At 45.6% G+C, this 23,974-nt stretch overlaps 1 protein-coding gene across 1 annotated transcript in view; it reads left to right on the forward strand.

The window, feature by feature from the left end:
• KCP (kielin cysteine rich BMP regulator) overlaps positions 1 to 23,974 on the forward strand; it is a 521,393-nt gene that overhangs the window by 141,753 nt on the left and 355,666 nt on the right. The window contains exons 12-15 of the mRNA XM_069229392.1: positions 280 to 347; positions 9,481 to 9,651; positions 10,769 to 10,865; positions 11,390 to 11,472. Coding sequence (XP_069085493.1) covers positions 280 to 347; positions 9,481 to 9,651; positions 10,769 to 10,865; positions 11,390 to 11,472 — 419 coding nt within the window. The remainder of the gene's footprint in view (positions 1 to 279; positions 348 to 9,480; positions 9,652 to 10,768; positions 10,866 to 11,389; positions 11,473 to 23,974) is intronic.

Genomic DNA, 23,974 nt, shown 5'->3' on the forward strand with positions numbered 1-23,974 from the left:
AATATTCTGGTGTCACTATTCAGGGTGCACTCCAACAAAAGTATCAAGCAGAATCTACTGTTTATTTCACTACAAAGCCCCTCACTTTTGGAATCCATGCTTCCTAGTTAGCCACTATACAAACATGTTCCTCTCAATAAAAATTAAATGAAATGTACGTGGAATCTGACTTGAACAGATTTCCTCAGCTGAGCTTACATTGTCTTGTTACCTTGATAGTGTAGAGTGTGTTTGATCCATAGTCATTAATTCTCTCTTGTGGACTCCCTTTACTTGCAGGCTGTGCTGATGGGCATCAAGAAGGGGAGACATGGAAGCCAGAGCCCTGCAACACCTGCACATGCCTGGTAAGTTAAGCTCAGGGTTGGACTGAATTCTTCATGGTTCATAATAGGGAGGAGAAATGTATGCACTGTGGAACATTTGCGTGTTTAGGAAGATGGCTATCTATGCATTGTGCTAGAGTAGAGGCATACTATGCAGATAGTAAAGACGACCCTTGTTGGTAGATAGAGGCTAAAAATAATATCCCTAAATGTTGTCTTTTGTAGTACCGTGGGTGAGCAGGTTAGGCTTATCAGAGGGCAGTGTTAGGCATTTGTTGAACACAGAGTAAATAAATGGGACACACACTCAAGAAGAAACTTAAGACAAATTTAGAAAAACAACACATATTTTTATATATTTTTTGACACAAAGAACTTCGTTATTGGGTAAGCATTTTTCGAATTAGCAGTTTTGAACAATACAGAAAATACACTTGTATTGACTCTAAGGTGGTAATATTATCGTAAGGGAAATGACACATTTGCTACATACAGGTACTTAGCAGCGACTTACAGGACCAATCTTCTGGAGATAAGGTATGTATCAGGCAAGGTCCAAGGCAGCACCAACAGGGCACAGGCGTCAGGGTGCAGAGGTACTTTTCAGTGTCGGGTGCCCCATTGATTTCAATGGGAAAATGTCCTGTGACAATGGGGCTGCAAACAGGGACTAGGAGGGCAGTCCAGTTGAACCCATTGGGGGCTCAGTCCTAGAGATGCTCGGGCATGTAGGGACAACACTGGTCCACAGTGATTACTCCGGTGCTGTGGATGGCACTCAAAGTTTGTGGTAGCCTGGTAAAACAGGCTGCAGGCATGGACTGTGGGCCAGACCAGACAAATCCAAAGGGGAGCTTAGCTGAGCAGGGTTTCAGGACCCCATGAACACCGTTGGTCCACTTCTCCATGGGCTGTGGGGCACGGGTGCAGTGGAGCTTTTAGGCATCGGATCACGCTGCTCAAGAGGCTCACACAGTTCCTGTTTTTCTGCAGACAGAGTCTGAAGGCAGGGACTGGGGCGGCCAGTCAGGCTAACCAGAGATGGGGCTCAGCTCTTGAGGGTCTCTGTGTCTCAGGGGTACTGTCAGTTCATGGCAACTCAGGCCTGGGAGGCTAGTGTGCAGTGAGAATTTCTTCTGCGGGGTCACCCTGGCAGGGGCTCCTGTTTCAGTCCTTTTGGTGCCTGCTAACGTCCAGAGAAACAGCTCCTCTGCTCAAGGAAGATGTTGCTGGCGAGTTGAAGTAATGGGTCACACATTCACAGCTTTTGGAGCTGACATAGTTTTCTGAATGAGCCGGTCCTTGCAGTTGTCGGAGACAGCAGGCAGAGTGGCAGGGTTGGCTCCAAGTCAGTTGCTTCTCCTCAGTTATTGCGTCATGGGCTCCTTTTTGTCTTTCCTTCTTCTTCAGGCAGACAAATATGATTTCCTAGTGTCAGGGGGCACCTAAATACTATATTTAGGAGTGTTAAGGGGAGTGAAGGGTAGTTGCCAATGGGCTGCTCACCGTGGGGTCACTACACTCCCTAGATGACAACTTCCTGTGGAGAGTGGGCATTGCCCTTTCCCAAAGTTCATAATTTCACCACAACCAAGATGGGAAATCCTAATTTTCATATTTACTTCCGGAAGCCCACCTTAGGGGTGTGACTAGCCTGGAGGTGTAACATGCCACCTAGCACAGCTAATTTCCCGCCTGTCCTGGTGACAAATGGGCCTCATAGCAGGGGGCGGCATCCTCCAGGTCTGAGGGAAGCCAGGCTCGCATATCAAAAGCGGTGTGCTCTTTGAAGCTCCCTGCTTTGACAGGCTAATTTACTAGCCTTACTGCTGTAAGAGATGTAAACACATCCTGCCAGAGCAGGCATTGTTTTTGACCTCCAAGAACAAGGCTCTCATCTTCTAGGGGATCAGAAACTCGTCTGTGGTGGCAGGCTGGACAGGGCAAGTCAACCAGCATGCTCGAGGACTAGTAGGGCTCCAAGGGGTAACTCTAAGGCACCCTCTGGGTGCATGTATTAATAAATCCATCACTGAAATCATTGTTTGTTTATTCATATGAGGTGTTTGATACAAAACACTGTGGGGGTTATTCTAACTTTGGAGGAGTGTTAATCCGTCCCAAAAGTGACGGTAAAGTGACGTATATACCACCAGCCGTATTACGAGTTCCATAGGATATAATGGACTCGTAATACGGCTGGTGGTAAATCCGTCACTTTTCCGTCACTTTTGGGACGGATTAACACCTCCTCCAAAGTTAGAATAACCCCCTGTATGTTTGGTAACTCATTTTGACTAGTGTCTAGTACATATCTTACATAAATATAATGCACCCTTCCTTAGGGCTCAAAGGGCTGCTGTAGGGGTGACTTACGTATATTAAATGCTATGACTTTGGCATGGCACACAGGAGTGTGCCATGTCATGTTTTCATTTCATGGTTTGCCCCACGTCACGTAGCCTGCAATGGCAGTCTGTGTGGATTTGTGTGCTGGTCCCTTACTTTTCAAGCTTGGGGCCCCACTTCTCTGTTTACCACTCGAGTTGGGGTGGGATGTACTATCTTCTTTTTTAGGGGCTTGGGTCCCTGAAGAAACCTCTTTGGAGGACTTACCATCTCCTTCTTTCCCCTTCTCTAGGCTTAACCTCTCTTTCTTGAGATCATCAGCTCTTGTCGCCAGCTGTCTGGGACTAGAAAGTGAAGTATCTACTAAATGCTGATGTAACGTTTCTGAGGTACAGTTTACTAATATGTGCTCCTTCATAATTAAATTGTAGAGCCCTTCACAGTACTGCACCTTGAAACCTTTTAACTAGCCACCTAGTGTCTTGATTAAGAAGTCAACAAACTGTACCCAGGTTTGAGTCTAGGGTTTGTGAGTCTCCCTGAACTTTATCCTGCTCTTCCCAGTGGCGAGTCCAAAGCTCTCAATGAGTTTCTCCTTCATGAGGTCATAGGACTCAACACTTTCCTCATCCAGGGTCAGGAGTCTATCCCTACATTTCCCAGAGAAAAGCTCCCTGAGTAGAGAGCCCCAGTGTTTCTGGTGTAACCTCTTCATTTTACATGCCTTTTCAAAAGCAGTAAACCACTTGGTAATGTCTTCACTTTCAAAATATTTGGAGACAATCTCTTTGGGGATTTTAAGGTTGAAAGTTTCCTCTCTCCCTATTTGTATTGTTCTTAGCACCCCTTCAGCCCTTTATCTTTCTATGGCCAGAAGTTTGTCCTCAAGGGCTACTCTCTTGGCTAGACTCTCCAGCTCTAGATCTGGATTTCCTAGGCCTCCGGAGGGCCTGGAGGGGCCTAGCCTACTTCTAGGGACAGTGTTAGGGTAGGATTTTCTGTTCTTTGCCTTTCCCTCTGGGTCATTGAAGGGGGAACTCTCCCCATGAGCACCATTGGAAAGCTCATCTCACTGACTGAATCTTCATCCACATCATTAGCGTTTTCTCAGAGTGCCTGGACACTGCCTAACTCTGCAAGCAACTCCAGGAGTTGTGCTTTTGTTGGTTGAGGCCCAGGTATAATTATGCAAGCCTTGCAGAGGTCCTTTAGCTGCTTCAACTTAAGATGCAGGAAAGTGATGAGGTTGAACTCCTTAGCTCCATCCTCTGAGGCTGTAATGTTTTAGACTAGTTGGGAGCTTTTTAGAAAATTAGCAAAAAATGCAAAAAAGTTTTTAAGGCCTTTCTAATAACCTTTTTACATTTCTAACACAGTTGGACTGGGGGACTTAACACAAGGCCCTAATGGTTCAGATTTGATTTTTTTTTAAATGACACACTTACTGCTTACGTGTACTTAACAGTGACTTACAGGACCAGTCTTCTGGGGTTAAGGTTGGGGGACTCAGCCGCAGGGGTTATTTCTCCAGCGGGTTCTTGCTGCGGCAGTCACTCGTGGTTTGGGGTAGCCTGGGAAAACAGACTGCAGGAGTGGACTGGGGGGCCAGTCTGACCAAACCCAAATGGGTGCACAACAGTGGAGGGTCTCAGGACCCAGTGGGCACTGTTGGTCCACTTCCCCTCATGCTGTGGGGCACGGGTGCAGAGGTGCTTTCAGGCGTCATGTCACAGTGCTCAAGAGGCTCTCGAGGTTCCTGTTTTTCTGTAGACACAAACTGTAGGCAGGGACTGGGGACCATTCTGGCTAAACGCAAAATAGGACTCAGCTCTTGAGGGTCTCTGCGCCTCAGGGGCACTGTCGGTCATGGCAACTCGGGCTGGGGGGCTCATGTGCAGTAAGGCTTTCTCCAGCGGGGTCACTGTGGCTGAGGCTCTTGTTTCGATCTTTTTGGTGCCTGGAAACGTGCAGTGAGGCAGCTTCTGTGCTCCAAGGGAGATGTTGCTGGCCAGTTGAACTTGTGGGTCACTCCTCCACAACCTTTGGAGATGACACCGATTTCTGGATGAGCCGGGTCTGTGCAATTGTCAGGGACAGCAGGCATGATGGCGCCAAGTACGTTGCTGCTCCTCAGTTCTTGTGGGCTCTTCTTTTTCCTTCTGTTTACTTCAGGCAGACAAATATGAATCCCTGGTGTCAGGAGGGCACCAAAATACTCAATTTAGGGGTGTTAAAGTGAGTGAAGGGTAGTAGCCAATGGGCTAATTACCCCTGAGGTCACTACACTCCCTAGATGACCACTTCCTTTTGGGAGTGGGCATCACCCTGCCCAAGAGTTCCTGGTTTGCACCATGTCACACAGCCTGCAATGGTAGTCTGTGTGGAGTTTGTGTGTGGGTTCCTTAGGGTGGCATAAGATGTGTTGCTGCCCTTATGGGCCCTGTTTAGTACCCATGCCCTAGGTACCAGGGGTACCATTTATTATGGACTTACAGAGGTGCTAAAGTCCTTTGTCGAATATGTTAAAATAGCCCATCACCAGAGCACTGGCACTGAGGTATGGTGAGAGGCCTCAGTGCACTGTCAGAGTCGAAAATTAGCATCCACCAGATACAAAGTTGCAATCAAGAATTTCTGGTGGTGCGTGCATACAGTGCAACTTCAGCATTCCCATCAGTCAATGGTGACACTAGTAGCCACTTGCTACTGTTCAGATTAGGCAGGATTGCTGCTTCAACTAACATTACCCAGGGGACCTTAAGGCTGGTACAAAAGTTTAAATGGTTCAGAAACTGTTCAGAAATGAGGGCATCCTTCTCCAATTAGCAGAAAAATAACTCAAACTAGGGATTTGAAGACTCACTGTCTCCTGATTCCTCTGGGATTGTTGCAAAGTGAACTCAGGCTTCCTACCGATATGGTGTGTCTGGGATAATGTAGGCTCACTCGTCTTGATGATGAAGGCGATGGATCACTCCTCAACCCAGAGGATATTCTTGTTGACTTCTCAGCAGTGGCATTGGGATGATGTCATTGCCTCACGACAGTCTCACTCCCATTGAGATGCCCTAATGGAGGTCCTTCAAGGATACACCTATAATCAGATGCAAAGCAGCTCCTCCACGGGCAGGTAGGACTTCCCTCATTGCTCAGGTGACAACATCAAGGACTGTTCCCAGACCTAGACCCAGGCTAGGGGGGAAATGGAAATGACTCAAACATTCCATTCCTGGTCCTTTTGTCCTTTGTGCAGCCCCCTCAGTGCAAAGACAAAGGCACTGAATGAAGAGGAGTGGGGAAGGCAGGATATGTGTGCCACATTCAGTCGATTAGGGCACGTCCATTTCTCAAGCAGCATTTGAATGTTGTTGCTGGGCAAATTTGACATGCTTATAAACCCTGAGCCCACAGTCAGAGTGGTTCTGACTAGTCAAATGTGAGGTGTTGTTGCCTCAGTTTGGAGGCTCACATCTGCTCCTTTTGCCAAGGAAGATGTGCAAAACACAGGAAAGGGAGGGTTTGGGTGAAATTCACACAGTTAGGGGAACCTACCTTGGACAAAAGTAATGAGCTGTATACTTCCCATATCTACATGGGACTGCTCCATTTGAGATGGATATCACCAGCTTGTAACAAAAATACCACATTTGTGTGCAGTACACATAGTTGGGGTCTATGTGAAGCCCACCATTTAATAATCCATTTATGGAGAAAATGCAGACACACAGACACACATATACACCATCTCACCAATATATATGATGACTGGCAATTAACTGCAATTGAGTGTTGAGAATTCCTCACTCCACCTGCACATTGATACTGGGGTAGGTTATATAGTGGGCCAAAGAAAATATATCTGCACTTTTATATGTTTTATACACTTGCTTAAAAGTACCAAACTGGTCCCAGTACCATGCTAGTCTTCACAGAGATGGTGTTTGTCTGGCTTTTAACAGGATTGACCAACAATGGGCCCGATACACAAAGGTAACTTTAGACCAAAAGTCTAAATTTACACCAAAAGTCCAAGTTTAGACCTAAAGTCTAACTTTATTCTTAGTAAAGTTAGACTTTTGGTCTAAGTTTAAACTTTTGGTCTAAACTTACACCAAAAGTCTAACGTTACAACTAGTAAAGTTAGACTTTTGGTCTAAGTTTAGACTTTTGGTCTCAACTTAGACCAAAAGTCTAAACTTAGACCAAAAGTTTAACTTTACTACAAGTAAAGTTAGGCTTTAGGTCTAAAGTTGGACCTTTGGTGTAAACCTAGACTTTTGGTCTAATTTTAACTTTGTGAATCGGGCCCAATGTGAGGACCAGTCCGTTATCCTAGTGTTTGTTAAACACACACACTCTTTTTCTATCTCTTTCTCTCTTTTTCTCTCTCACTCTCCCAGTCAGTGTCACTCTGAATGTTACTTTACAAGTGAGAGCCATTATAAGGTCTCCTGCTTAGAATGGAGGTGACATTGTCACTCACCAACACACGAGCCCCACACTAAATCAATCGAAAACATAGAGCACCTCTTGTGGGTTTGCCTCATTGTTGGGCTTATTGGAAGTAGGGCAGGGCATCACAGCTTTCAATAGACAAGTAGGGGACTTTCATCCCAACAAACTGTACTGGCTTTATTAGACAAACTCGTAGAGTCACAGTTACAGGCTCTATGCTCACTGCATATGATTGAGACCCCATGGACCATAGGCATAGTGCAAAGGCTTTTAAGTCAAATTGAGAAAAATGCAAAAAGTAAAAAAAAAGGTGAAAAAGTGGGAAATGTTTAGTGAAAAATAAAAGGTTTAGCTTAAGAGACAGGATGGGGTTCGGGAAAGATGTACATGGCAACATATTAAAAGAAGAAAGTGGGAGATTTGAAAAATAATAATCAGAAGAATGTATTTGACTTCTATTGGGGCCTGATTCCGGTCTATTGGCATGCATGGGTTTTGCAAGTGTGCTGCTGAAGGAACGGATATCAGAAATACAAATCTAGAGTTCCCCCCTCCAAAATACCGCTCCGCGGTCGAAAGACCGCTGAGGGTATTTTGGGTTTTGCACTGGGCTGGCGGGCGACCGCCAAAAGGCCGCCCGCAGCCCAGTGCAAAATACCCTTCCCACGAGGACGCCGGCTCAGAATTGAGCCGGCGGAGTGGGAAGGTGCGACGGGTGCAGTGGCACCCGTCGCGTATTTCAGTGTCTGCAAAGCAGACACTGAAATACAAAGTGGGGCCCTCTTACGGGGGCCCCTGCAGTGCCCATGCCATTGGCATGGGCACTGCAGGGGCCCCCAGGGGCCCCACGACAACCCATACCGCCATCCTGTTCCTGGCAGGCGAACCGCCAGGAACAGGATGGCGGTATGGGCTGTCAGAATCCCCATGGCGGCGCAGCGAGCTGCGCCGCCATGGAGGATTCTTAAGGGCAGCGGAAAACCGGCGGGAGACCGCCGGTTTTCCACTTCTGACTGCGGCAAAACCGCCGCGGTCAGAATGCCCTGCGGGGCACCGCCAGCCTGTTGGCGGTGCTCCCGCCAACCCTGGCCCCGGCGGTCCATGACCGCCGGGGTCAGAATGACCCCCTAAGTGTTTTCCTTACCTGTCAGGAGCATGGAGAAAGAGCTACAGCAAGCAGAGAGTGCATGACAAAAATGTTGTTTTCTGGCCTGCAGGAGCAGGTTACTGGCAGTGCATAGTCCGAGCCACACAAGACCAGCCCCTATTGGCTGAAGTCCGCTCAGGAATCGGATTTTTGCATGCAGGACTTGGAAGGCAAGAGACTAGTGTGGAATTGGTAGTCTCCCTCCTTAATAGGGAGGGTTGGCATGTATGCATAGAGTTCCGATTAAGAATAAATTAAGAAAAAGTTCTCGAACCGTGGTTAGTGCAATGGTTAGAGACTAGGCGAGGGACAAGATTAGAGTTTGAGGGTTGGGTTAGGTTCAGGAAATGTGAAGTAGAGGGTATCCGAAAGGGTATTCGAAAGGGTTGATATCAGTGTTACCAATGGAGGTTGGCATAGGGTTTCAGGTTGGGATAGGGCATGTGAACTATGAATAGCATAAGGGATAGTTTGTAGCTTAGGGTTAAAGGGCCATATGTACGAACACATTTTCCCATTGACACAGAATGGGAAAAACCCTTTGCTACATCTGGCCCAAAGAGTGGTGCATGATTAGGTTTACAGTGGTTTGACTTAAGGGTTACATTTAGCATTTCAGGGGAGCATTGTGGGCACAATTAGTGCTTTTTTTGCACATTAGTTTTTCAGTTTATGCATTTACATAAAAGTAAACATTTCCTCATTTAAAGTTTCTCACTTTAGGTGTATCACGTTTGTGTGTTTGACCTCACAACCTAATTTCTGCCTTCCAGAATCGGTTTACAGTGTTGTCTATTGTGAGCAATGATACAGGAGTAAAAGAAGACAGCTTTGATGCAGTCTGTAGGATAAGGGAAATTTGAGGACTGTTCTGGTGGTACCCAATATAATTCAGCAGAGCCTGAGACTGGTAGTCACACCAGTGCCTTTGGAATCCAGCATCATCTAGGCAGTCTTAAAACCTGTGTGGCTGTTTGCATTGCACATCTCCCATGATTGATTCAGGATGTATGGTGCCCCATTCTGTCTAAGTCTGTACTTTTACATGGTTATACAGCTTCAGATGCCACACCTTGAGAAATAATGTGCACTCTTGGCTAAATATTTATTCATCCACTTCAGAATAATATGTGATACTGTCTGTAGAATTTGCTTTGTATGTATTTTTTCATGCACTGAATTCTTGATTGGGTTTTTGTGTAGAGTGGTCAGGTGCAGTGTGTGACCAAAACATGTGCACCCAGCAGCTGTGAACACCCCATCATCCCACGGGGTAAATGCTGCCCAGAGTGTGCTGGCTGTGTCTACAATGGGCATCGGTTGAGAAATGGGCAAAGTTATCAAGAAGATCGCTGCACCAAGTGCACCTGCAGGGTAAGAAGATGTGGTAGCCCATGCAGTATGTTTTTAGGAACAATTGGATATCATGTGGTTTCTGAGTCTGCATATCAAATCTGGGGTTGGATTAAGGCCTTTAGAGGAACAGATATACGCTAGTTAGAGAAATTAGGAATGCATCCTGATCTTGATGTGAGAAAAACATTGCTAGGAGATTGGGCAGAGAGAGCTGGGTAAGCGATGCAGCCATTCATTTTAGGTTGACTTGCCTTTGGACTGGATGAGAACGAGTTGATTTCTGGGCTTTCAAAAGCCAGTGATAAAAATTGGAATTGCAAGAAGAGGAGAAGCTACAGGCCTTGATATTCCAAGGTTAAAGGCTACGTATGGATTAGAAAAGCACATTTCCTGCATAGTTGGAGATCAATATTTAGAGGGCATGTTTTCATCTCCCAACCTAACGTTTTAAGATTAAAAGAGAAGGGAAACAGACCTCCATCTTCCAAGGACAGACAGTTAAATGTGACGAGGCAAATGGGAGTGGCCCTCCCAAGCCAGAACCAGTGAGAAGAAATGGCACTGGATGGGGAGAGTTATCAACTTTTGGTATCTGCATTAGACTCAATGTGAATAGTCATATAGCCATAACAACGTTTAAAAGTATACCTTAACTGGGGTTAGGGTATGAGGGTGAAAGGGCTACACCTATTGTGTAGTTCATAGGAATACCTTGTAGGGATTGGGGGCATGCATTAAGATCCTAAACTGTTCCTCTCTCACTGTTTTATCAATTGCTTCTGTGATCTCCATCTGCATTTTATCTCTCCATCTTTTATGCATTCTGGTCCCTTGTGTGTACTGGGCTATATTCCACAATTAATCTCCTTCTTCCAGTTTGTTTGCTTTTAACATGCTCTCTCTCACTCCCTACTTTCTGTCTTCCTATGTGAGCATTTCAATCCAACCTCTCCTATTTTGTAATTCTTCCATGCCATCACATGTATACATTCTTCATAGTTTCCTTTCACCTTTTTTCTCAATTCCCCATTTTCCGTCTATTGATCTATCTCTCGCACGTGCTCACTTGTTCTGTGGGTGAGTCCATCTTGTGTTTTAAAGACTTATAGGCCAACAGTGCCTGTCTTTATTTTAGAGTGGGACTGTTCTTTGCGAAAGAGCTGGCTGCCCTGAACTCAGCTGCTTGGATCAGTACACCCCTCCTGGAGAGTGCTGTCCCATTTGCCGGCCAGGTAATACTGTGAAAACCCATACCTACCCCAGTGAGACATTAAGAGCACTTTTAGAGTATGTCACATTTTTGATGGTGGAAATTGGGAAGGATCGTTGCTGACCTGAGCACAGTTTATAAACCTTTAGAATACACATATTTTTCACGTCTTACCTGGTTTAGATGAAATATATAAACTGAAATCTATAGCTTTCCTGGTTTATAGCAGTTTTTATAGGACAGAAATACACTTAAACCATGCACACGTGCCATCCATACATTGCGCACATGGCATTGCTAACTGAAATGACCTAGTAACCCAATTGTACCTCAATGAAGCCAGGATACATTTTGTGTGTGATGAATGTGTCACGTACCTGGGGTAAAAACATTTATTAATCCAGTCTAAGACAAACTTTAATATTAGAATGTGGCTTCTGAGCCATTCATATTAATGTTTAGTACTTTAAGATGACACATCTTAGAGTTGGTATTTGGTTGTTTTTTTAACGTCTCTGTTTCTCCTTTCCTCCTCTCCTCACCCAGGGTGCGAGTATGAAGGGGAGCACTATCAAGATGGAGACTATTTCTTGGCCAGAACCAACCCGTGCACTAACTGTTCCTGCCTGGTGAGTGCGTGGCATATACTGTGATAGGCAGCAGAACTGTATGGCTGAGAAGTAGATGCCTTCTAGAAATTAGTGCTGTGATATTTGCACTGGCTACAAATGCCACAAACCTAATACTAAGGCCCAGATCTAGAATTGACATCATGCTTGACGGACTATCCTCTGCTAAATTTTGAAATCACTGCTGATCCAGTAGGGAGCTGTGTACCTTGACAATTTGTTTCTGTAAAATCAAAAACGAATGATCCACACACCTAGGGAGTTTTCCCATCACTATGGGAGTGTTTATTGTTTTTTTCTGTCCCTCTCCTTTGGGTTTTACCTGATGGTGACAGGCAGAAGGAAAGGAACATCACTCGATCCACCATATAAAGGGCAGTCAGTGGTATGACCTTCCTCTGATGACACCTGTTCTATCAGGTTGTCAGAGGAAGCTTTTCATTGGCAGAGCCAGCGTGGGTTCCATCAATGGTCCTCCTGGCCCAAGTAGGGGATGTGGACCACCATTTTGGCAGACAGGGTACTACATTGCATTTGCGATGAGGTACTCTGTCCACCAAACTATAAATTACCCCCTAAGTCTAACGGTCATGGTGCATAACTAAACTTAATACCAATGATTACATAGGCTGGAACGCTACAGAAATGTTGAAGGTTCACTATAATTACCCTATTGTTCAAATGAAATCAAGCCAAATGAAGAGGGAAAGCAAATGCGCCATCTATTACGCTTCACCAGGATTATTACTCATTATCATCACAGGAGTTAGAGAAGTGATGATCTGGACAGGCTATAGCATGCCTCATACCTGATAATCAGCTAATTGTAAGGGCCATCTGCAAGCCTTTTAACTGCAGCAATTTCAGTATGCACTTTTAGAGACAGGGTGATCATGGCTGCTGGCATCAAAATGCCTTATTTTTTTCATCATTGCCTTTCCAACTTTGTGAGAGGAAACTCTGCTTCCTAGTTGGCTTTTGAAGACGTGGTAGATGTTTCTCTGTTTACCCGTATCAGTGAAGCACTGGGATATGGCCTATATTCTCTAAGGCAAAAATGGCCAGATGTTGTAAGAGTTTTGCAGTATCACCTTGTCCCAGAATGACCAGTCTCCATGTCTGTTTTTTTTCTTCAAATAGCGGCTTGCTTGCTTCAATACTGATATCTACTTAGTGTTATATCCTAAAAAACAGTTATCAGTGCTGCTATAGGTAGACATGGCTTGTGCTTTCCTGGACATGGTAAAAAAAAAAGTCTCTAACGACAACCCAACTCTGTCTGAGCCATTCACTGTATGAATGTTTTTGGCTTGACATCACAGTTCCTCTGAAATAATCAGTTTTCCCTTCTTGATGTAAATGCTCACTGAAGGCAACTGCAATCATTAAATATATTATTACGAGTGAAATTAAACTCTCAAAGTAAAGGAAGCAGTCACTTAACAGTACAGAGGAGCCTGATGTTTAGGCCACAACCATTTTAAAATGCATACTGGGACTAAGGTCCTCTGTGTGGCTTTGTGAAACATGCCACAGTACTTTTCTTTCTGTGTGCTTTTTTTTGCTTACTAAGAACGAGGAAGCCCTGAAAATCCACTTGAGTTTCTACTATGTAACTGAATTTGAGACATCATAGCTAAGTTATAAGTGGGGCACCCAGAGTACACTCCTTTTATGAAAGTGTCCACTGATGTCTCTCCCTGGCAATGTGGAGACTGATAATAGTTGCAGAGTGTTTCGTAGTCTGGAGCACAGTCCTTTTTTGCCTGCAGTCCTGTGAGAGGGCAGTCTATTAACTACACTCTGGCGATTTAAGTTATGGTCCTTTATGCCTTTCTCATGTCCGGGGCATGCATGAAGGATGCCTCTATCTAATGTTGATTTTGTGAGTGTGTGTGAGTGTGTATGTGTGGGCTCGTTGTGTGTGATATAGTGTGGGTGTGTGTTTACTGTGTGTAAATGTATTGGTGAATACTGGAGTTTCTTGCATGACATGGGTGTGCTATGGTTCTGGCCTCGGTCCCTTAGGGTAGCCACCAATACTGTAGCTCTGTTCCCACCGGTCAGCCAGACGGGAACATCGTAATACCATGCTCCCGCTGGTTGGTGGGAACACTGTAATACAATGGGGGAGGCGGGTGGGGTTGGTGCCGCCGGCATGACGGTCACGCGGTGGCACTGCCAAAGTTGGAATGACCCCCTTACTTTGCTGGAACATTTCAGGCTACAACTCAAAGCTACACAATTTAGATTGGTAGACTCATAATACTACATTTGACATTGCTATCTTACAAGAAACTAGGGCTAAAGATGCATCACTCGGGATGGATATGAAAGCTTTTATATTCCAGCTGTCACGTCCGTAGGAGGTAGAGCATGTGAGGGTTTGATCACACTGGTTCATATTTCGAAGATTTATAGGGTCATATCCATTGCCCTAAGTTATATGGGAATTCAAATTTTATCAGTTGTCCTCTCAATTACATTCAACTTTTTAAAATAACTTTCTATAATTCATTTAGCCAGCAGGACAAGGTTGGCCAAAATGAAACTTTATTTTGCGTCATAGCCATCTTGCTGAGCAAATCTTTTTAAGTTCTTCAAGGATTTAATGTTATTTTGGATGAGGGGAACTTTAACACAAAAATATGAACTTACACCACTCAAAGCGACCACTTCCAAATTACAAGCAAATGCTATGAATGCTGAAAAAGTAGATACCAAGGGGGGCCAAATTACGTCATCATCTTTTAGATTTTGCCTGTTATAATATTATGGAAATCATGGGAATGTGCCCAACCAGATTGCACCCTTTTTACCTAGGGTCAAGCACTACTATTTATCATATCTTCAAATCCAAGGATATGAATGAGTTACTCCATTTTGATGGCACAACTGATCACTGTCACAGTGATCATAACCCCATTGATCTCTTATTCACATTGACAATACTTTCTGGATCCTTTGTGGAAAGGGGGATAACTGGTCTAGATACCATCGATAGAGTGCTAAGGTAGAGATAAAGGGGTGTCCATATTCCCACCCTGTTAGTTGCTATGATTAGTGCTAATCTTGATTTTTTTATGATGAGCTGCTGATTGTCAATCAACCTACAGTCTCAACAATCAAGGATTTTTCTAAGGTACATGGTTGAATTACATACATTCTTCTAAGTCCTGTTACTACTACAAATAGTCCCTAATAAGGCTGGTTTAATAAAGAATGTAGGGTGGCCAACTGAAGATTGCACCTGTAAGGAAATGCCTCCTTGGCATGGTTACCCCCTGACTTTTTGCCTTTGCTGATGCTATGTTTTGAATTGAAAGTGTGGTGAGGCCTGCTAACCAGGCCCCAGCACCAGTGTTCTTTCCCTAACCTGTACTTTTGTATCCACAATTGGCACACCCTGGCATCCAGGTAAGTCCCTTGTAACTGGTACCTCTGGTACCAAGGGCCCTGATGCCAGGGAAGGTCTCTAAGGGCTGCAGCATGTCTTATGCCACCCTGGAGACCCCTCACTCAGCACAGACACACTGCTTACCAGCTTGTGTGTGCTAGTGAGAACAAAATGAGTAAGTCGACATGGCACTCCCCTCAGGGTGCCATGCCAGCCTCTCACTGCCTATGCAGTATAGGTAAGACACCCCTCTAGCAGGCCTTACAGCCCTAAGGCAGGGTGCACTATACCATAGGTGAGGGCACCAGTGCATGAGCACTGTGCCCCTACAGTGTCTAAGCCAAACCTTAGACATTGTAAGTGCAGGGTAGCCATAAGAGTATATGGTCTGGGAGTCTGTCAAACACGAACTCCACAGCACCATAATGGCTACACTGAAAACTGGGAAGTTTGGTATCAAACTTCTCAGCACAATAAATGCACACTGATGCCAGTGTACATTTTATTGTAAAACACACCCCAGAGGGCCCCTTAGAGGTGCCCCCTGAAACTTTAACCAACTATCTGTGTAGGCTGACTGGTTCCAGCAGCCTGCCACACTAGAGACATGTTGCTGGCCCCATGGGGAGAGTGCCTTTGTCACTCTGAGGCCAGTAACAAAGCCTGCACTGGGTGGAGATGCTAACACCTCCCCCAGGCAGGAGCTGTAACACCTGGCGGTGAGCCTCAAAGGCTCACCCCTTTGTTCCAGCACAGCAGGACACTCCAGCTAGTGGATTTGCCCGCCCCCTCCGGCCACGGCCCCCACTTTTGGCGGCAAGGCCGGAGAAAATAATGAGAACAACAAGGAGGAGTCACTGGCCAGTCAGGACAGCCCCTAAGGTGTCCTGAGCTGAAGTGACTCTAACTTTTAGAAATCCTCCATCTTGCAGATGGAGGATTCCCCCAATAGGATTAGGGATGTGACCCCCTCCCCTTGGGAGGAGGCACAAAGAGGGTGTACCCACCCTTAGGGCTAGTAGCCATTGGCTACTAACCCCCCAGACCTAAACACGCCCTTAAATTTAGTATTTTAGGGCTCCCCTGAACCTAAGAATTTAGATTCCTGAAACTACAAGAAGAAGAGGACTGCTGAGCTGAAAAACCCCTGCAGAGGAAGAACAGAAGACACCAACTGCTTTGGCCCCAGACTTACCGGCCTGTCTCCTGCCTTCCAAAAGAAACCTGCCCCAGCGACGCTTTCCAAGGGACCAGCGACCTCTGAATCCTCTGAGGACTGCCCTGCTTCAAGAAAGACTAGAAACTCCCGAGGACCTCGGCACTGCTCCAAAAGAACTGCAACTTTGTTTCAAGGAGCAGATTTAAAGACCCCTGCAACTTCCCGCAAGAAGCGTGAGACTTGCAACACTGCACCCGGCGACCCCGACTCGACTGGTGGAGAACCAACACCTCAGGGAGGACCCTCCGGCGACTCCAAGACTGTGAGTAACCAAAGTTGTCCCCCCTGAGCCCCCACAGCGACGCCTGCAGAGGGAATCCCGAGGCTCCCCCTGACCGCGACTGTCTGAACTCCATTTCCCGGCGGCTGGAAAAGACCCTGCACCCGCAGCCCCCAGCACCTGAAGGAGCGGAACTTCTGTGCAGAAGTGACCCCCAGGAGGCCCTCTCCCTTGCCCAGGTGGTGGCTACCCCGAGGAGCCCCCCCTTGCCTGCCTGCATCGCTGAAGAGACCCCTTGGTCTCCCATAGGAAACTATTGGAAACCCGACGCGTGTTCCCACACTGCACCCGGCCGCCCCTGCGCTGCTGAGGGTGTACTTTTTGTGCTGACTCGTGTCCCCCCCCGGTGCCCTACAAAACCCCCCTGGTCTGCCCTCCGAAGACGCGGGTACTTACCTGCTGGCAGACTGGAACCGGGGCACCCCCTTCTCTCCATTGAAGCCTATGTGTTTTGGGTACCTCTTTGACCTTTGCACCTGACCGGCCCTGAGCTGCTGGTGTGATAACTTTGGGGTTGCTCTGAACCCCCAACGGTGGGCTACCTTGGACCAAAAACTGAAACCTGTAAGTGACTTACTTACCTGTTAAAACTAACAATACTTTACCTCCCCCAGGAACTGTGAAAATTGCACTGTGTCCACTTTTAAAACAGCTATTTGTGTTTTATGAAAAAAGTATATATGCTAATGTAATGATTCAAAGTTCCTAAAGTACTTACCTGCAATACCTTTCAAATGAGATATTACATGTAGAATTTGAACCTGTGGTTCTTAAAATAAACTAAGAAAAGATATTTTTTCTATAACAAAACCTATTGGCTGGATTTGTCTCTGAGTGTGTGTTCCTCATTTATTGCCTGTGTGTATGTACAACAAATGCTTAACACTACTCCTTTGATAAGCCTACTGCTCGACCACACTACCACAAAATAGAGCATTAGTATTATCTCTTTTTGCCACTATCTTACCTCTAAGGGGAACCCTTGGACTCTGTGCATGCTATTCCTTACTTTGAAATAGCACATACAGAGCCAACTTCCTACAGCACCCCCCCTGAATAATGTCTCTAGAAACCAGGAGGGTGAAGCTAGTGCAAATATAGCATATACATCTGCTATTAAGAAGAGGAAAATTGCAATCAGGGAAAGAAATCTGGGATAGTTTAGAAAGAGCTTGCAAAGATTGAGATGCCAGTGCTTTCTGGAAAATTGTGAATGCTAAAAATCATAATGACGCCAGTTGAGATGGGTTAATCGCAAATACAAGTGCCGATAGTTGGGTTATGCACTTCAAAAATATGTATCTATTTCTCTGGCATGCAGGTTGAAGGTGTAGTGCAGGAATCTCCACCCTTAATTCCCCTCAACAATCAACGTGCACCTAAAGAGGTAATTGCAGCCATCATAGTCAGCCTCTCCCATAAGGCCCCTGAACCAGATAGAGACCCAGTGGACCTGTACACGGAAAATACAGAATGCTGGGCTCCTATTATAAAGTCCTGGGGGCACCCCCCTATTCTGGAATTCCAACATCATGGCAGATGGGAACCATTTCCCCAATCTGCAAGAAAAGCAGTAGACAATCCCCCCTGCTGTTACATGCCAGTATCATTGTTGGACCCAGTGATCAAAGTGGCGGTGCGTATTGTCCTACTTAGGATTGGCAGACGGTTTGAACACCATAATGTGATCAGCCTGGTAGAATATGGTTTTTAGGAAGGGGCTGGGAACCCCTGATAGCAGTGTCTAAACCTGCACCTAATCATAGATAAGTACTAAATTGCAAAACAGGGGCTTATCTACTGCTCCTTTATGGTCCTCAGTATCGTATTTGATTGGGTTAACCAATCAAAGTTATCAGGCATTCTGCTCCAGCTAGAGGTGACTGAAACTTAGCAGATTTCTTTATGTGCTTTACATTGTGGGGGTCTCAGCATAGGCTAGATATGGATTAGAAGGGGAGTGTTTCAAACCATTTAGTTTAGCTTGAGGGTCCATCAGAGCTGTGTTCTTGGCCAAATTCAGTTTCATTGGTTTGAATTAATATTTGATTGCAAATGGCAAGGGCATGCCCAAAGTGAAATCCACACCTGTACCACCACTGCTATAAGCAGATGATTCCTGTTGGAGGCGGCATGTTGTGGTTGGCTGAGGCGAGGCCCTAGCCATGCAGAACTTACCACTCCAGTCAGCGGTAGGTGATTACACTCACTGTATAACCTGCGCTAACTCTTGGGTCGCTTGGCCCTAAGCAGTCAAGCTTATCATAGGGGCAATGTGAAAAGCATTGGCACAGCACTCTTATGCAATAAATACACTGAGGGCCTGATTCTAACTCTGGAGGACGGTGTTAAACCGTCCCAAAAGTGGCGGATATACCACCTACCGTATTACGAGTTCCATAGGATATAATGGACTCGTAATACGGTAGGTGGTATATCTGCCACTTTTGGGACGGTTTAACACCATCCTCCACAGTTAGAATCAGGCCCTGAGTCACAAAAGAGACTTTCACACGTTGTGTATATAAAGAAGATTTGTATTCAACACACACATATTACCTAACATGACTTGTAAATTATGTACTTCTGGGCATAAACCATATTTGGGAATATCACCAGCAGTACTAGGCCCAAACATGTTAAAACAACATCAGCAATATGTACTCTTAGCATAAATCCTATTTTCCCTCCGAACACCCTCATGCAGTGCAGTACATTGTCAGCACAAGACCCATCCCTAGCAATTATTTCAGTTCAATACCATGCCGTAGGGTGCATGCCGGTTCACAACAATAGCAGCAATGTGTACACACCGATAATTACAGCACTTTTAAATAGCCTTGTGGGCCTAAGTCACACAGGTAAAACCCAAAGTCAACCGTGATAATCTGTTGGCAAGGAAACAACATGTACGGCAACACCTCCATGTTGTGCAGTTGATCACAGGCTGTCACTACCACACACTCATTCCTCACTGCTATGCTGTACCACGGCTATCAGAAGGCTTGTATAGCACGCACTTGCACACACTCTCTCTCAACACCCCAATGTGGTGCGCTGATACCTGGTAGGCCAGTTCTCACTGTATTCGCAGACCCCATGGGCCCAAACCCTCCTCCACCCTTCAACCAACCCCTACTGCCCCACCCCACAGGCTGGAAATTAAAGAAACCTTTCCCTGAGTACTATGCTGATCGCGGCTGGATTCACAATTATTCAGGGTCCTAAGTGAAAGGTGGGGAAAGAAAATAGTTAACAGGCTGAGCAAGAAGTTCACTCAAAGGACTCCAAACTGTGCCTTATGGCACAGGCCCTGTTCTGTCAAGCACGGGGAGAGGGTCACCATAGGACACACGCCATTAACATCAGGGCCAAGGCAAGCTGGGCACTCTGGTAGACAAATCCGCTCCTCTGCGCCCCATTGAAATGGGGCACAACATGTGGTGAACAACAGATGTTCTGATCACACATGAAGAGTTGCCAATTCTGTGCCTCCCTGGAATGAGACAGGAGCATGATGACTTGCGTCGCACCAGACAGTTCCAATCACACACAAAGAGTTACCAATTCTGTACCTCCCTGGAATGAGGCACAGAATTTGGTGCTCGATGATTTGAGTTGCATCAGGCAGTTCTGGTCACACACACAGGCACAACTTCAGCTGTGCCACACAAGGAAGAATGTGGCACTGCTACAGGTACACCCCCACCTCCGAGGGAAGCAACCTGTGAATCAGACACAGCATTCAAAGAGCATGCAGTCGACATTTCGCACAAGAGAAATGCAACACAATCGACGATGAAGCGGGACACGCAGGCTCACAGAACCAGTGAATGCGCTCACCACCAATAAGATTCTTGTGCGTGTCGAGGCCTCATGATGAAGGGCCACACTCCCTAAATGCGGGTTGTATTTTGAGGGCTCCACAACAGGCAATCCGGTCTCTGGGCACAATTGTTCCACGCTCACACCGCTGTTACCCAGTGGAATCCACTAGACGATGTGGGCACTTAGAGGGCACCGTTCTCAAGATGTCACAGGTAGAAGGTGTAGGTCCCTCATGGGAGATCTTTGATATCTCTGAGACCTCAACCAGAGAAGAGAGGGCAAGCCAACAAGCCCTTGGGGAACACACTTTGGGGTGCCACACAGCAGCAGCCAGTCAGCCTAGGCCAGCCACAATTCAGGAAGGGTGTGCGGTCCCTTCCAAGGGCAGTAATTACTCATGTGCACAACAAAATCCTCTGGTAGTGTGCACCACGTAGTCCAGTATCTCTAGTCTGCTTCCCCACAAGCGTATCTCTAGTTTGCTGCAGTGTAGCACCAGTAGTGATATGGTAGCGTGCTTCTGAAGTTGGGGGAGATTCAGAGGGCTCTCCTTTAAACCACAGATGCCTCCTTCTAAATTTCAGGTCTGTCTGCCATGGGGCTGTGGAATGCAGATCTTAATCTTTAGTGAGGCCATGATTTGACTTGAGAGTCCAGGTGTCAAAACCACTCCTTCCAATCTATCCACCCAGGTCCTCAAATGGCAGAGTACTGTTGTTCCAGTTGTGTGCCCATGGTTTATAGCTGTTGCTGGTGAATGCACAGATGTGCTCCCCCAGCCTCCAGTGTGTATTAGAGTCAAATTTTAAAAAGGCACACAAAAGTGTTTCAGAGCATAGAAATGTCCACTTTCTAGAAGTAGCTTTTCTAAGTTATTATTGACAAAGCCACCTTTACCATAGAAAGGGGTTGTCAGGACGAATCCACTGCTCGGAAACATTATGAGGCTGCTACACTGCAATCCACCATTGCAGCTCTCAATAGATAGTGAAAACATACATGCGTATTCTTCCCTCCCTGGGCAAACGTGACCCTGCGCACACACAAGCCTGCATTGGCCGGTCGTACACATGTTTAAGAACACCATTGCAAGTGCGCACACACAGGCCTGCTATGACAGGCTGGACAGATGTTTAAGATCACCATAGGCGCAAGTGTGCACACACAGGCCTGCTATGACAGACTAGACACACATTTAAGAACAACATATGTGCAAGTGTGCACACCCAGGCCTGCTATGACAGCCTGGACTCATTTTGAGGAACACCATAGGTGCAAGTGCACACACATAGGGCTGCTATGACAGGCTGGCCTCATGGTTCAGAACACCATAGGTGCAAGTGTCAACACACAGGCCTGCTGTGACACGCTCAACCCATGTTTGGAATACCAGTTGGTACGCGTGCATACACTGGCCAGCGTCACTTCCTAACATATGTAGGAAATGCGTGCACAATTTTGCACTGTTCTTAGAGTGGGAAAATGCCCAGACCCTAAGGCCAATGGATAGAGGATCAGCAAAAACCATTGGTAAAAGCCGTCCCCTAGGTAGGGAAAACCCACGTGGGGGATCTTCACTATCGGACATGGGACACCCATGTGTACCTGCCCAGCATTTCCGTCCTTCAGGGGGTGCTCTAAGGGTAAAGGAGGGCCCATTCAGGATTGGCTACAGAGTTATAAGTGCTAACCTGAGCACCAGCACAACTGCGCCTCCACAAGCCTGAATTGTCAGGCCAGATTCATGCTTGACGCTATTCTGGTGGCACACTCAGTGCAACGTCCTACTAATAGCCAGGGCTACCCACCCCGGGTATATGGTATTCCTTTTTACAGGGCACTCCCGGGTACAGCCCCTGAACCATACACGTACATGCCCCCTCCTGGCATGTGTAGGAAGGGCACATGCACTTTCCCACTGTAGTACAGTGGGAAAGTGCCCAGAGTCCTAAGGTCATGCAATAAAAAAAGGAAAAAAAAAAAGTTTTCAGGGAACTCCCCTTAGAAGGGCCGTGTCCAACAATGCCATTCTGGTTGTACAGACTACTAATGTCCTTAGAGGTTCATAAACGTTTTTGTACATTATACGGATTACTTGGACATCGAGATTAATATTACTAAAACTCATTATATAGTTTGTGGGTGAGGAGCAGAGTCAGACCTGTTGCTATCCGGGGGAAAGATTTGTTAGGATGGTTAATGACTTCCCATATTTGGAAGTGTTTTTTGACTAACAAAGGGCCAATGTCATCCAGTTGTGACCTGTGGGGCAGCTATATTGGTTACTGGTAATTCTCCAAACTCCAGCTGGAGGAAAACTGATTTTGCCTGCGTTTATTAGGTCTTCCTACATCCAGTCCCCAATACTTTATGCATGAGTAGTTGAGACTTGAAACTTACCTATGATAAAGATTATATAAGCTTGCCCCACTCTTTCTTTGAATTTCATTATGGGGAAACCAGTACTCTTCACTGAATCAACAGGTATTTACTAACTGCTTATCATGAGATCGAGGACATAGCATCCCCTGGTTGAGGCATCTAAAACACAACGCAGAAGCTCATGACAGACCAAATGTGTCTCTGTTTCCACATCTGATCACCAACAGTTGTGGTGTATGGATCAGAATCATATTCATAACACTCTTTGCTGCTAATCGACAAGTAAAGGAAATGAAAAAGCCTTCCTTGAGACATTACATGATCATTCAAACATGTGTTGGAATCTAACCTTATTTGTCTCTGGTCAAAAATACATGGTAAAGATTGCTGCTGACTAAATTCTGTTTAGGCACAGTCAGGAGCCATCTGTGCTTCCCATTGGGTAATAAGATTTGAGATCCATTTAAATTGCTCCTGTAAAGAGGTTTCAACCCAGACATTGAACTACTTTATCCTATGAAACGTAAATATTTCTTGCCAATTTTTATTTTGTCTGGATTTTATCAGTATAAACCAGCATTCTGTTTTTTTGTGTATTCTGGCTAGCCCTGTGGTTTGTTTTTCAGTGTAGTGTTTCAAACAAATGCTGTAGACTTGCGTAATTCAAGACATTTCTAAATTTCCTTATTATTATCAACATCTTTAATAACTTGGCTGTACTTTCTTTTCCAACACATGTATTCTTTTTATCTTTGCTTCTATAATTGCTTACAAGCAGTCAAATAAAGACACATCAGTTTATAAGTATTTTTAAAGTATTTTTCAAATATTAGGGTTTAAGGAGATGTGGTAAAATGATATTTTGTTTTTATCAGGATTACCATTTCATTATAGTCCCCTTATCTCAGTTCCACCTCTGGGAGTTAGAGATAGACCGAGTTGCAGGTTACTAATGTCTGTTCTAAATGATGAGTCAATTTTTCCCTTGTGACTCTGCAGATCAGATTTAAGGGCGGTATGTATATGTTGAAACGAAGTATACATACCGCCAAGATAAAGGTCTGGCATACAACTTTAAAAGCGGCAGACAATAGGTTTAATCACAGCGCAGAGTACTCAGTCTCCACTTTGATTAAACCCAGTCATGGTCCTGTGGAATAAGGGCCTTCAGAGGTAAACTTCTAATTCTGCCCACCTAATGTAGGTGGACGAATTAGAGGTCAGTTTTCACTGCCTGTCAGTGCCATGAAAACCCTTGCTGTAAGGGCCACCAAAAACTGCTAAATGCTCGCCTTGCCATGGCCGAGGGAAGCATTTTCTTTTTTCTTTTCAAAAAGAGAATCACGCTTCAGAATTTTCTTTTTGAAAATAAAAAAAATATGTTTGTAATTTACTC

Source organism: Pleurodeles waltl, chromosome 4_1 (assembly GCF_031143425.1).
Source record: "Pleurodeles waltl isolate 20211129_DDA chromosome 4_1, aPleWal1.hap1.20221129, whole genome shotgun sequence".
Lineage (NCBI taxonomy): Eukaryota > Metazoa > Chordata > Amphibia > Caudata > Salamandridae > Pleurodeles > Pleurodeles waltl.